Source organism: Callospermophilus lateralis, chromosome 10 (assembly GCF_048772815.1).
Source record: "Callospermophilus lateralis isolate mCalLat2 chromosome 10, mCalLat2.hap1, whole genome shotgun sequence".
Taxonomy (NCBI): Eukaryota; Metazoa; Chordata; class Mammalia; order Rodentia; family Sciuridae; genus Callospermophilus; species Callospermophilus lateralis.
The window spans coordinates 103099876-103114951 of NC_135314.1; the positions used below are offsets into that span (position 1 = coordinate 103099876).

At 38.6% G+C, this 15076-nt stretch overlaps 1 protein-coding gene across 1 annotated transcript in view; it reads right to left on the reverse strand.

The window, feature by feature from the left end:
• Positions 1 to 1680: 1680 nt before the first annotated feature.
• The window catches only part of Ppm1l (protein phosphatase, Mg2+/Mn2+ dependent 1L), a 289523-nt gene continuing 276127 nt past the window's right edge, over positions 1681 to 15076 (reverse strand). Inside the window, exons 3-4 of the mRNA XM_076867510.2 lie at positions 11254 to 11415; positions 1681 to 7142 (exon numbers count right to left, since the gene is read on the reverse strand). Coding sequence (XP_076723625.1) covers positions 6796 to 7142; positions 11254 to 11415 — 509 coding nt within the window. The 3' untranslated portion in view covers positions 1681 to 6795. The remainder of the gene's footprint in view (positions 7143 to 11253; positions 11416 to 15076) is intronic.

Sequence of the window (15076 nt, forward strand, 5' to 3'; positions counted from 1 at the left end):
TTTTTATAATAGAAAAAAAAGTTATGGGTTTTTCCATTGTTGCATCTATTATTCTTTCTGAATATATGCCTGAGATAAAAGGATAATCAAGATAATAAATACATAAAGCCTTTTTGGTTATAGCCTTGGAGTCTAAATAAGAAAAATATTCTTGGTTAATGTCCCAAGGCAGATTCTAGGTTTTCCCCATGTAGTAAATTTATCTTTCCATAATTATACTCAGCAGTCACCATTTTTTTCTTTCATACACTATGAGGAAGAAAATTTAAAATGTATTCAAGAGATACCATTTTCTTGAATTAGAGATGTCTAAAGCACCATTTCTGCAGGGTTACTTTTTTTAAAAAAATTATATGAGCAAGATGACCCTTTTCATTATACGAAGCAAAAACATTAAATTATCATGTGGTTCATTTTCGTGAAATTGTCTGTTATAAATTGGTACTCACTAGTATTCGTGTTGGCATTTGGAAAATTACCACTATGTTAAAACACTCTCAGTTGTGACCATGACTGTGTTTATTTGATTTCAGTTTAATTCAGGCAATCTAAAATGAAAGGCCAACTATTTAGTATCTTTTAAAATTCTAAAAAGGAGTAGTTCCTTTTCGCAAATGCAGAAATTCTAAGGATTCAGGGTAAAAGCATGTCCAAGATTTGGAAAGGACAGTAAAGGTGTTTAGGACAGCAATAAATGACACCATATCTGTTTTCGTTGGGGAAAAAAATGGAATAGGGACTATAATTTTACCACTTTATATTATTGAAAAAAAAAAACCTGACTTCCCTTTTAGAATATTGATGTTTTTAAAAAATACAATTGTGTCCTACTGATCTATGTGCAGGTGTCAGGAATCACTACTGAACACTTCCTATATATGGGAAAAGCCTGGTAATTTATATCTCTGATTACCTACTTTTATATTTTTCATATCTGGTTATCCCAAAGGCCATCCTCTCCCAATTCCTTGACCATTATTTCTACCTTTGCTTCTGCATGAACACATTTAAAACAATGATTTATCTAATTAAAATATAAATATTTTGAAGTAATTCATCACATTAATTTCTGGATTGACTCATGCTAGAAGGTGATGAGAGAATGTGTAGCTAATTCAGTCTTGCTCCTGTAGAGGTAGCAAGTGACACAGGCCAATTTTCCTGCTACTCCTCATCCCCTAACTCCTACCCCACCATCAGCCACTAGAGCTTTTATAAGATTCTGCTTGTGCTCAGAGCTAGGAATGCTGGTCTTGGAGGTTTCCAGAATTAATGTGGCTAGGCACAGTGGTGGATGCCTGTAATCCCACCTTCTGGAGAGGCTGTGGTAGGAGGAACCCAAGTTCAAGACTAGTCTGTGCAATTTAGTGAGATCATGTCTTAAAATAAAAATAAAAAAGGCTAGGGGTATAGCTCAGTGTTAGAGTACTTACCTAACAAGTGCAAGGCCCTGGGTTCAATTCCCAGTACACACACACAGACACACACACACACACACACAGGCAAATGGCAGGCAGGATTTTATGGTTAAATAATACCAGATTATAAAACTCCTAGAATAAATGAAGCTGTGTACATCTTTAAATATAACCTACTCCTTTGCTTCATTCTTGTATTTGTTGAAGTTTTAGATAGTGAAAATGCCTATGATGATTTTTCAAAATGAACAGTTACTACGTGTTTTCCTCAAAGTCTTTAAGTTGGATTTATTAAAGTGATTGTACATATGATGGTGTGGTTATTACTAAACATGTAAAAATTATCATAATCAACCTTCAGTGTAATAGTTTGTAGCTTAACAGTTATAAAAAGAATAATGGACAGAGCATTAACATTACTAGGAATCAGCAAAAATTTACATATTAGAAAACATATTCAGAAACAATGGAAGCCTCATGGTACTGACTGTCCCTTGCCCTTTGCAATATTCCACCTAGTATAAGGGATTCTACCTTTAGATTTTAGATAGGTTCAGAGGGTGGGCAGATTCCTAAATATTGGATATAATTTTAAATTACTGATTTTACCCTAAATTCACTCTGTACCATGTTTCATCCATTATTGGGGGGTTATCTGTAATGGCATCCCAAACAAACTGCCGAAACTGAAAGTGACTATTATGGAACCATGATCAAACCTTACATGTTAGGCAAGAGATAACTTGCTAAACTTAATATATATAAAATATGAAAGGTAAGATGACATATAACAGAAATTTAGGACCTAGGAGCTCCAGTTGATTTTAAATTATTTCATTGAATCTAGAGAGAATAGAGGAAAGAGTAAATAGGTGTTAAGTTTGCACTTCCATTATTATTCAATGTAGTTAATTTTTAAAATTGAGTTAAAATTTCAAAAGTGAGTTAAAATCAAACATGAACTTTTTCCTGTTCTATTATTTTCTCTATATTTTAAACTATCACATATAGTGATGAAACAAAAAATATTTATTCAACCTGGAGAGCAAATATAACTGCAAAAAAGCACTGAAAGATCTTGGAATGAACTTGAGAACTTCCTGTGTAAGGTAAAGCTCTTACTTGTTATTCACATGAGGGAAAACTTGTTAGACTTCTGCTATCAATATGAGGTGCTAGTAGTCACATTAAATAAGATTATTTTTAAACTGTTTCTATTTAATCAGCCTCTTCCATGAAAGGATTAGTGCTACTAAATTGCAAACTGTACTGCTACTATAAAAAGTCATGGCGAATGAGAAAGCATATTTCAATATATCAGAATTTCCCAAAGTGTATTCCTTGAATGTTATTGGAATGAGAAAACATATTTCAATATATCAGAATTTCCCAAAGTGTATTCATTGAATGTTACTAGGTATTATTTTAAAAAGGTTCTGCGGTCAAATTAATCTGGGAAACACAGAGCTAACAGAAATTATGCATATGGTATGTTTCCCGTTCCACTGCAGTATATTTAAATTAGAGGCTTCAATGAGCTTATATGTACTTTCTAAGACCATGTTTCCCAAACTTTTTTGACCCTGAAGCCCTATATTTGAAAGAGCATCTTTGGAACTTGGTTCTTTGGAACACACTTTGGGGAACATCAGATTCTACTATTTTTTAGTGTGCAGCTAACAATCTCAAAAATTCAGATAATGTTTTAGTCCAGATGCAATTAAACAGGCCCCAGCATAGTAGCTAACAGTCATTACATTTTTCCAGAACTGCTGGAAATGCTGGTATAACATGCAAAGGTAATTCTGGGGGACTATAAAGGGAAGATCAATTTATGATGTGTTGAAAGAAGGGAAAAATAATTTCTGAAATCATTGGAAAATAAAGATTTATATAAAGCATATTTCCCTATACTTTCAAAGGTACAATGAAATTTCATCCTTTTTCAATGTAAGCCTTACATTGAAATAGTTGCAAGAGAGATCTGCCAACAATTCATGGAGGAAAGGGAAAAAAAAGAAAATCAAGGTATACCTGGCAAAGGAAAAAGTGATCCCTTCTTTGCTTCTTGTCAATCCCTCATGCATTTCCACATACTCCGGTGACTCATTCCAATAATGTAATTAGTTTCCTAGATCCACTTCAGAGAGGATTCTGTCATGCAGTCCCTTTTACCATTTGTGTGAAATGTCAAAGTCAATAAGGTGTTTTAAATTATCCAGTTTGCATATGCTCCTTTACTATATAACACTCTCTGTGTAATACTCCACATATGCAAAATACAATAGGCCAATATCTTCAATCCACAGCAAGGATTAGAACGTAGCCATTAGTTGCCAGTAATGAATATATATGCATATAGTCATGTTGCATCAGAACAGTGACTCAGAGTTAATTGCCTCATATAAGTTGGTCACATTAAAAAAAAATTCAGGTCTTGGGGACTAGTGTTGGAGCTCTCTACATAAGTAGAGTTTATTCCTATGATTAAAGAATTGCAAATACACTGAATTTTAAAAATTTCCCGTCCTCCCATTTCTAACCCATTTAATGAGTACAAATTGCCAAAGAAGCAGCAGCAGAGCAGTGCATTAATGAGGATCTGGGATTGCCCTCTTGCTCAGGAGCATGTGGTCATTCCCAGCTTCATTTCCAAAAGACTGTAGAACCATCCCAAAATTTGGCACTGTGGAGACTATTGGCAATTCAAACTCAGGTTAACTAGGGAGTAGGGGCAGTCTCAGATGACAATTCCGAAGCTTTGGCAGTGCTGTTTAGGGAAGCTTTACATGCAAACTTCTCATTTTACCTATAGGCTAGATCCAACTTTCCTGAGCTTCTAGAGAAGTGGGGGAGGCAGCCAGTATACCACAGGGCAGCCCAGATGTGCTGTTCTCAGACCCCTAACAACTGGAAAAGGATCAGGGAGAGAGTTCCAGGAGGACAGGGGAAGGGAACAGAGTACTTTGATTTTGTACATAACAATTAATCAAACCACTATTTTGTCCATACTTCTACCTTTAAAAAATTACAAATCATAGTAGGGGGAAAGAGGCAGAAAAGGAGTGTGAGATATACACTCTATTTGGTTAAAATCAGAAATGAACTAATTCTACAAAGCAAAATTTAGAAGATGCCTTGTGAACCTCAATTTTTTTTTTAAAAAGGCATGTACATATCTTGTACACTCAGCACTGTATCTGTTAAGAAAGTTTGCTTAAATAAATAAGTACAGAATTTACTAATTTGATACCTTTTTCATCTTCACCAAAGCTTCACTATTTTCATTTTAGACAATACAATGTACTTTGCTTGTTATGCATTTTTGCACTAAGCAAAAATATAAAAAGGAAAGATACTGTGAACTCTAAAATGTTGGACCTTCAATTAAATGGTGGGTGATTCCAGATCAGAACATCCTAGATATTCAAGCAAACTCAGCTACCTGGTTTGAATGCCCATCACTGATCACAATAATTTGTTTCCCACATTTCTGTTCCCACCTCTGCCCTAAATACACACATCCAAATGTTCAGTGTCTTTCAAGGAACAACTGCTTAAATCTAAAATGGCAGCAGATATTTTATACTAAAACATTCTATGGCTAAAAAACAACAATCAAGATTCTAACATTAATGTTGGAAAATACAGAATACAAAATCTTGGGAAATCATTATTAATTCTTATTGCAGTCAAAGATAGGTAAGTTCTTGGAAGTATCAAGACAAACTGCAGTTCTTCGCGGCACAAGTTAATCATTCTCCTGAGTTCTTTCCTGGAAACTGCTTCAGGAAAGCTCTGCAGCTGAAGGGGAACAGAGGGTAGGGCACCATGGGTTGGAGGTGGCCAGTGAACAGGCATTTGTAAGGACTAATGTCCACTCAGAAAGAATAAAACCAGGTGCACCTGGGGGTGGGGATGCAACAAAGTCTTAGCTGTTAGAGCTGCCTTCTTCAGGCAAAGAGGATAACCCAGCATTTTTTATAAATTAACTTATAAAATGCTGAGGCTGGAAAAAATATGACTTTGGTGATTGATAGGAAACAGAGAACAGCAAAGCCAGGCCTCCAAATAATTCTAGGCCACTTATCGATGTGGGTTCTTGTTTGAATTCTCATCCTTTGCTGCCACTGCACACAAGTCCCCCACAAGTCCCTTCAGTCGATGTGGGGCAGTTTGCCTTTGCCTGAGGAAGGCTACCCAATGTGGACAGAGGTTTGCAACCAAATGTGAAAAGCTTCATCCTTTTCATTGGCGAGAAAAAGCATGCCCCAGTAGTTCACCACATAATTCCAAAGTCTGGGAACGTTTTTCTGGCTTCAAGGAACACATGCAGTTCTAGGCTGTTGCTTCTTCAAATACTGCTTGAAAGATGCTCAAAAGCTATTAAGCTAGGGCTTGAGGAAAACTGCACAAAAACTTGCAGCTGGTGTTCACTTCAGGATGATAATCTCACCTGCTCACTCCTTTCACTTCCAGTGCAAACTGCCAGCTTTCCAAGGAGCACTGTGACTCATTCAGTATGGTTTTCCTCTACCTGTTCTTAAAGGTGGAAGGAATGATGGCATTGTGATTTGCGGTTTTCATTTCCCCTAATATGATTTCTTGATTAGCTAAGATGAAAAATTGTGGTGTCTGTTATGAAATTAATAATTGCCCATTACATACAGGAAGGAGTAAGCAAAAGGTAAGGTCATGCATGATTAGGATAAACATACAAAGGTTGGTCAGGTGGTACCCAAAATCTATTTAACTAATAAAAGGAGGAAGGGAAAAGGGTTATTTCTACTGTGCAGGCGCTGTCACTGATCGCCCATCCTCACAGTTTTCCTCAGCCTCCAAGAGCAGCCCACAAATCATAAACAGTTCCAAATCTGTTTCCAGGCTGCTGCTCAGGAGAAAACATGGACTCAGGAGGACCACACATTCTAGGACTACTTTGCCCCTTGACTGAACATCAGCCCCTGACTTATAGGTCACAATGGCCTGTCTTATGCAGGAAGGGAGGCTTGTCCCACCCAGGGTTTCAGAGGGGACATAAAGGCTGATGCCTGCAGGACCCTGAAAGGGATCTTAAAAAGAATCTTAAGAAGGAGAATACATGGTGCATCTGCTGTTCACTTCATACATGTGGATCTACAGCTACCTATTTATATATTTTGGACATTGAAGAGTTGGGGAAACAAAGAAACCATTTTTTCAGCCACTCAACTACATTGGCCAGGGGTATCCTCTGTTCATCACTGAAGGGGGTGGGGTGGGGATTCAGTGTCTGGGATGGATGATCCTAATTACAATTCCCACACCTTTTACTACATTAAAAGAGACCAGTGTGTCAAAAGTCCTTTAGTCTAAGGCAGCTGAGACCCCGAAGGGTTCACTGCTCTTCTGCTTTGCTGCTATTCCTGAACTTTACCACCATGACAGTAATATTATCAGGACAGCCTCTGTAAAATGACTGTAAGACTATGCTCTTGGCTCCAAAGTGAGGTTCATCCAAGCGCTCCTTGATGAATCGGACTGCTTCTTCATTGCTGAAGGCATCCCATAGGCCATCTGATGCCAAGATCATGAACTCAGGCTGGAGCTTGTCCAGGTCAAAAGTGAGGATGTCTGGGTCTGGAATGACCACATTGAGGTTTTTCAGTGGATAATCCCCCAGGGAGCGAGACATGGCCAGGATTCCCTGGACCCTCCAGGAACCATTGAAACTGATGAAACCACCTAGAAAGACAGAAGAAGCCCATTAGCTTGCCGAGCTGATATCTCCCACACCTGGCACTGTGAACATGTACAACAGATTGACCTACTATGTGTAAGCTGGACCACAGTACTTTCCCTCACCAAGCAGCATTCTGCTGCATGGCTTGAGTTTGACAGCCTTTCAGGAGATCCTCATGCCCTCATCCTTAAACCTCTAAGGCCTTCAGGAATATATCAACTAGAGTATAATAGTAAGGTACACACAAGGGAGAGGCATCAGTTTTAACCCTGTGGAAGCTCAGTGACTGCAGTAGAGAGCACTAGGGTGGGAACTGGAGGAGAGTGGCAAGGGAGCACTGAAAGGCAGGTAGACAGACACCAGAGACATCAATGGAATGATCACTTAGCCTATGGCTGCCCTTGGATGCCCCTATGTATATCTCAAAACTGTTGTGGTTTGGATATAATGTGCCTCCCCAAAGCTCATGTGTGACCCAATGCAAGAGAGTTTAGAAGTGAAATGATTGTGTTACGAGAGCCTTAACATAATCGGTGTATTAATTTCCTGATAGGGATTAACTGGATGGTAACTACAGGCAGGTAGAACGTGGCTGGAGGAGGTGGATCATTTGGGGTGTGCCTTTAGGGTATATTTTTTGTCTGTGGTGAGAAAAGTGCTCTCTCTCTCTCTCTCTCTCTCTTTCTCTCTCTCTCTCTCCTTCCTGGTGCCATGTGCTGAGCTGCTTTCCTCTACCACTCTTCTTTTTTTTTTTTTTTTTTCCCTCTACCACTCTTCTGCCATGATGTTCTGCTTCACCTCAGGCCTATAGCAAATAGAACCAAATGTCTATGAACTGAGACCTCTGAAACCATGAACCCCCAAATAAACTTTTCCTCTTCTAATTATTCTTGTCAAGTCTTTTGGTCACAGTAGAGAATAAGCTGACTGATACCCTCCCCCCTAAACAGGTTTGGGATTAAGGAAGAGTACATTTTAACATATACATTGAAGGCTCAGGCCAGGCTGCTTGGATTTGATTCCTGACTCTGTCACTTGTAGCTATGTGTGACTTTGGATGAAATTTTCTCTCTGTTCCTTGGTCTCACTGCAAAATGGGGACATTATCTACTATTGCTGTGAGATATAAAGGAGTCATTCCATATAAATCATTTAGCACCATGCTTGAATAATATAGGCTTTCAGTAATGTTATCTATTATTTTTCTTTAAAGGAGCTAAAATCTGTTCATTCACATATATTTTTTTCAGGTATTTATTAAATACCTACTCCTTGGAAGGCAATTTGTAGGATACAACATTATATAAGATCCAGACCTTTCTCTAAAGAAATAGACAGTCTGGCAGGAGAGATAAGAAGACACACATTAAATGCTACAAGCACAAAGTAGTATTGTTTCAGGGGAGAATAGTATCTGCTAAATGCTGAAAGCAGAGGGAAGACAGAGGGATGATTTCTGGGTGTGATGAGCATGGGGGAATGGGTGTTAAATCTGGGCTTGACTGATGGATAGGACTTCTATAGGCAGGGATGCAGGAGAGCATTCCAGGAAGCGTGGTCTAGTAGGCAGGAACATGGGCAATGGAGTCAGTCCTCATTTCAATTCTGGTCCTCCCATTCACTAGCTGTGAGTCACTGAACACACAAGCTTCTCTAAGTGCCAGTTTGTTGGCTGTGACATGATTATCATCCTCATAAGATAGTTAAAGACAAAAAGTCTGTAAAGCTCTCGGCTTGGCTCCTAGAACAGAATGAACACAAATAAGTGGCAGTTGATGTTGATGTTGTTATTGGAAACAGCATAGGAATAGAGAAAGACTATTATGTACAGTTTTTGGCCCAGACTGGTTGGAGCTTATTGTCACACTAATCAGGAGTGGGAACAATGATCAGAGAAGACACACATAATGATGACAAAACTAATCCTTGTTCTTTAAGCCTCCTATAAAATATACCCTTGACCAAATAAAGAACAGAGCAGGTCTCTCCTTAGAAGTGGTGTCCAAATTTACTTCTATATACAATCACTGTAGGGTGGGAGTGGGGTGTTGGGTGTGACAGGGAAGAGGAGGGAGAATGAAATGGCAGTGATATTTCAAAACAGAGTACTGGATACAAAGATGACAGCTCCGGATGTATCATGTACACATCCTTGTCTGTGTTATGCAAGAGTTGTTATAGCTTAGCTTAGTCAGTAAGCATCATATAGATTATAGGATATTATTAACAAGATAAGGTAAAATTATAGGATAAGTAATATTAAGCTATTCTGGTTATAAGTTAGAAGTACTTAAGAACTTAGCCTAAGTGATCTGTCTTAAAAGGAACTATCTTAATTAGAGTGTGCAGTTAAACCAGTTAAGAAACTTTAATTGCTGCAACCTCTACCCAACCACAAATGTCAACTCACCCCTAACCAAAAAAAAAAAAAAAAAAAAAAAAATCCCCAGCTACTGCAGACAGATACTTGTAACATTGTAACAGCCCACATAACTGTTAAATTTAGCTTCTGAAACCAAGCTTGCTTTACCTAGTTGCAGACTCCTGCACAGGGTGAAATGATTTTTATCCTTAAAAGTTTGTGTGCACAGAGGTGGGCATAGCCAGATGGCTAATAAAGGCTCTCCAATTTGGACCAAATTTGGACTGAGAGTGTTTTCTGAATGATCAGCCCACAACAGAGTGGGCCACCTGGATCTTAAATCCAGGCTCACAGAGGGCAGTTGTGGGGAGATGCTACCTTCACACTTAAGGAAGTCAGAGCCTTTTGCTAACACTCCCTGGAGCCTTGATAGATGTCTGAAGTCATTGTTTGTTCCATCTCATCAACAGAAACCTGACCAAAAGCTTTCATTCAAAACTATTCTGCATCTCAAGCAGTCATTGAAGCAAGGGGTTGGAATAAAATGCAAATACTTTTGACTCCATAGTACAGAGTCCTACTGTGAAAACTTAAATGTTCATTAGATTCACTTCATTTACTCATTGGGCAGAAGCTGACCTACAGAGATTGAGAGTCAAACTGCAGACATCAGGGATCCATGCTGGTTAGAGACTAGTGTGCCTGAGCATTGTACTTCCAGCTGGTCTGCTGCCTGGTGTGTCATGAAGTTGTCAGTCTGTGGAGCAAAGGAATTCTTTCCTTCCACAGACTATCCCAAATCTAGTTTTGAAAATAGAATAATCAACTGATAATCCTCCTTGGAGTCTTTGTCCAAATGTCAATTTAGTGAAGCCAATATGGACCACTTTTCATAAAACTGCAATTTCCTGACACTCCCCATTCCCATACCAGCTTTATGTCTCTCCATAGCAGTTATCACCTTGCAATATTCTATATAAGTTGGTTATTTTTACTAATTAATTTTTTTGGTTCACATCTATCTGATCCATTCCCCACTCCTAGGCCAATTTCAGAATGTAAACTCCGTGAAAAATTTTTTGGGTAGAGGGCGTGTTGGACAAATTAATAAGGGACCCTTCCACCATGCTCTGAAATATTTATTATACTAATCACTGAACTAAGTGATGGAGATGAACAAGACTAAGTTCTTGCCCTCAAAGAGCTCAGTCAGGAACATAAGACAGCTATGTATGCATTGTGAAAGGTGATCCAAGAGGACCATTTTGGATACTGTAGAAAGACAGAAGACCTAACCTAGACTGGGGAGCCTTTGCCACAGTGACACAGAAGGTTTCCAAAAGGATATCCTGAAGTTGAATCTCAAGGGACAAGTAATTGTCATCCATTAAGAGTGGGAATAGCACTTGCAAAGGCAGAGAGGTATCAGAAACAAAGGTCATTTGGGGAAATGGTTAGTAATTTGGCATGACTAAAGGGAAGCAGAATATGGTAAGAGATGAGAATAAAGCAGGAAGCAATGGTCCAAAGATCTTATTAATCTGGAAAAGGGGTTCCCTTCTGGAATATTTAGTCATGAGGAGGGGCAAATTCAGGGGCCATTTATTTGGGAGGAAACATTACAAAGTCACAGCTACCTCAGTAGCAGCCTCTGTAGTGACCCACTAATTTCTAGCCCAGGAGGTCTCCAAGCAAGCCCTTTGTCCACCAAACAAGATGGCAGACATTCTCTAGAGGTAGTCACATCTCACCAGCTCTCTTTATCCTTTTTCTTTCCTTCAGTTGGTAAGGCTTGTGATCATGAGACAAGGGAATGGCATTCCCATCTTTGTCACACAGGACTCCTCGTGAGTCACCCACATTGGCCACAGTGAGGTCTTTATCTGATAGCAGAGCAATCAAACATGTTGTGCCTGAAAAAGAGAGGAGAGAGGTAGGGTATGAGGTCAGCAATGCATTGAAGTTCAGTTGCTTCTCTTGGTTACTATTCTTCGGTCATTAAAACTGCTCCTGCTGGGTGAGAATTTTACTCCAGCTACTCTGGGAATGATCACAGTTCATTTCAACAACATTGATCAAATCTAACAGTTAATTTTCTTAACGATGTTAGAGTGGCACTGAAATAGGCTAGGATAACATTATCATTTTCCTAAATCACTTTGTCTCTGCTACTCTTAATTTAAAAACATCATGTTTAAAAGGATTAGGAGAGAATCGAAATCAGTTTGAAGCTCCAGACAATTGGTACATATTTTCAGCTTCTGATTGGTGCTCAGTTTCTGAGAAGTCCCAGACAAAAGTGAGCAAGTTGGGGGAAGTGTGGGCTCTTCAGGTGGGGTTGCAGGAAAAGCTAGGAAATAGCAAATGTACTCTGTGGTGCCCTAATGGAGCTGCTGTCGTCAGCAAAGGTTGAGCCTGACTCTACAAAATCTGACATTAAAGATGGTGACAAGAAACAGGTCAGCTCCAGGTATGATGGGGGCAGACTATAAAGGTAGAAGCAGAAAAGCATATGGTGATGGAAGAAAAGAGACCTAGGTAGACAGGAAGTGAGCATCAGAGATAGAGCCAAAGGGGAAGCAAGACTGATGGTTTGTTTGTTTAGAGCCCACACAAAATACTTAAGGACAAGCTTTCCTCAATCCTCTTTGAATTGAGAATGGATGAAAACAAGTAAAGTTAACAGTATGGCCTGGTTGGAATCTGCCATGACCAGTTCCCTTCGGTTCCCTCCATCCCTCCCCTCCCTTTCTGATGATATCAACTGTCTATAAGTTGTAAACTGCACAATCATTCATCTCTTGCCTCAAATTGACAGCTCCTTTACTTGATAAAATTGTTCTTTAATATCTCCGGCCTCATGAAGAAGGTTATATTCCATAACAAGAATGTAATCTGCATCTAAATAGCTGTTTAGTCTTCACAGAACAATAAAAAACACTAAATTCTTAAATAAACAAAAAATAAATGCAAGTTGATTTCAGCAGCAGGAGAATAGTTATGATAACTAACATATTTGGTTATTGTATTTGTTTGAAATTTTATTCTTAAGCTTAATTAACACAAAACTACCTTGATCAGAAATGGAAAGACATGAAATGTTTGTAACTCAGGATTTCTAATTTGAAAAGCCTTGTGAAAATAGAGACTCTTCTCTTTGGTTATCACAGCAATTTTGTACCTCTTTTAAAAAGTAGCTATAAGAATGAAAATATAAACACAAGAACATTTCAAACAAACTGGAGGGTTGGAGATGTAGCTCAGTATTAGGACTCTAGCCCAGCATCTGTGAAACCCTGGGTTCAATATCCACTACCAAACAAACAAAAAGCCCATCACAAATAAAATAACTGGAAATTGTTAATCTCAGGTTTTGATAAGAGTTGCATTTTTGGTCTGTAACTATCCTTACTTTGTTCTCAAGAATCTGATTGGGTAAACTTGTCTGATATAATCAGAGCATAAATTTTCCTTTAAGGCACATTCTTAAAGTTTGAAATGTGAAACAGAAACACTGCTTTGTTGGATGTTACATGGTTTATGAGCATTGTATCAATGTAACTTTTGAAGCTCTCTTTGTAGGGCACTCTTCCTTTCTCTCTGTGCTCTCTGGGTGAGCATTCCCCTGACTTTAGATTCCACATCATTTGTCTATGATATTAGCATGGCTGACACTCCTGAGGTTCATACCCTTCTGACTAGTAGGCATTTCTCTCTATCTGCTGTTCCAGGGAAAGCCTCTGGGACCTCCACATAACAGAAGGAAAGGGATCCACCTGGCTGAGGTATGGGCCCCTTTCCCACCCACTTTTCAACCATGGTAGCTCTACATCTGTTAGCTGTATTGAGCCATCCTTTAAGATTTTTTTTTTCTTATTTTTAAAGGTGGGGAAAAGGAGTCATTACTGCAGCTAGAAAAAAAATTGAAATTTAATCCTATCTGTGACTAAGAATAACTGAAGAGTTTTAAGCAGAATAGTAACAAAATGAGACTTGTATTTTGAAAGAACACTCCAGAGGTAATGTAGAAGACATATAAACTGGAAGCTGTAAGAGCAGATAATGAGGGTCTGAATTAATGTAGTGAACACAGGGGGAAGATTTTTAAATCAGAATAGATAGGTCATAGAGAATGGGGGGAATGAGAGAGAAGAGGAAAAGTTGAGAATAATACTATTAGATCTAAATGAGGGAAAACTGGGTGCTCCATGGACAAGGACTCAAGGGGTGTCTACTAGGGGCTTTTGGGAAAGGCTTTCTCTTTTCCTGCCACTGTTAGGGAACATGCTTCAGGGCTATGGCAAGAAGCAGGAGTTGGTAAGCAAACAGGTAAAGAGTCTGAGACCTTAAGGGCATCACGGAAGTGCAGAACCAGCCTGGAACCACTCTGTCTTGTTCTGTGAGACAATAAATGCCTTTTCTATGAGAGGTTTTCTGAGTATGATTTGTTGTTGTTCCTTATTATTACCCTAATTGATTTTTGGGCACAGTCCTATAAGGGGCTTATTGATGAGAGATTTAGAATGTGTCTGCTTCGCTGTATTCATATGCTATTGGATGTACTTAGAATTTATGACCTGCTTTTGTTAAGAACACAATGCCATTGTTTCTATAGGTCAGTTAAGATCTATTTCATGATTCAAATTTTAGTAAAGAATTACCTATGTTAGCAAGAGTCTTCGACCTGGCCAGAATGGCTGAGACCAAATGGTAGAAATATACAACCCAAATGTCTCCATTTTCCTCTCTACTGAAAAACCCTGCCCATATCCTGGGTGGGTCCTTTGTGAGTCTAGAGAAATAATCTGTATAAAGCTACAGAGCACCTGGGGGTGAGGGGTATCCGGATATCAAGAACAGAAACAAACCAGGATGCTTTATGCAAGCACCTTGTTGTTCAAGCTTTGCAGTCTTAGTTCATATTTGTAGGACACAGTTTATAATCTAATTTTTCTTACAAGCTGCTCTGTTGCTGAGAAACTCCAGAAAATTATTAGGCTAGAAAAAAATTCAGAAAACCACTTTTTTTTTGTATGCTGAGATAAAACATCCCCAGTATTCTGGCTGTTGCTTTGAGGTAAATGACTTATTCCATTATAGTACCATTTATTTACAATCAATCAAACACACACACACATACACACACACACACACCAAAACAAACAAACAAACAAACAATATGTTTGCCAATATTATTTAATTCTGAACATCAGAATGTTTCTAGATTAACAATTTAATCTAGATGAAAATTTATTTGCAACTCTAAAAAAGATCTTTGAAATTTAACTTTATAACTTCACAGAGGTTTTTATATTTTCCATTTTGGTACAAGGGATTGAACCCAGGGGTGCTTTACCACTAAGCCACATCTCACCATTTTTATTTTTCATTTTGAGACAGGGTCTTGCTAAGTTGCTGAGGCTGGCCTTGAACTTTTGATCCTCCTGCCTCAGCCTCTTGAGTTGCTAGAATTATAGGTGTGACCACACCTGCCACCTGAGTTTTAAAAAATCCTAAAGAAGTGAGTTCACACAGAGTAGAATTCAGTGTCTTAGCTAAGTGAGGTCTGGCAAG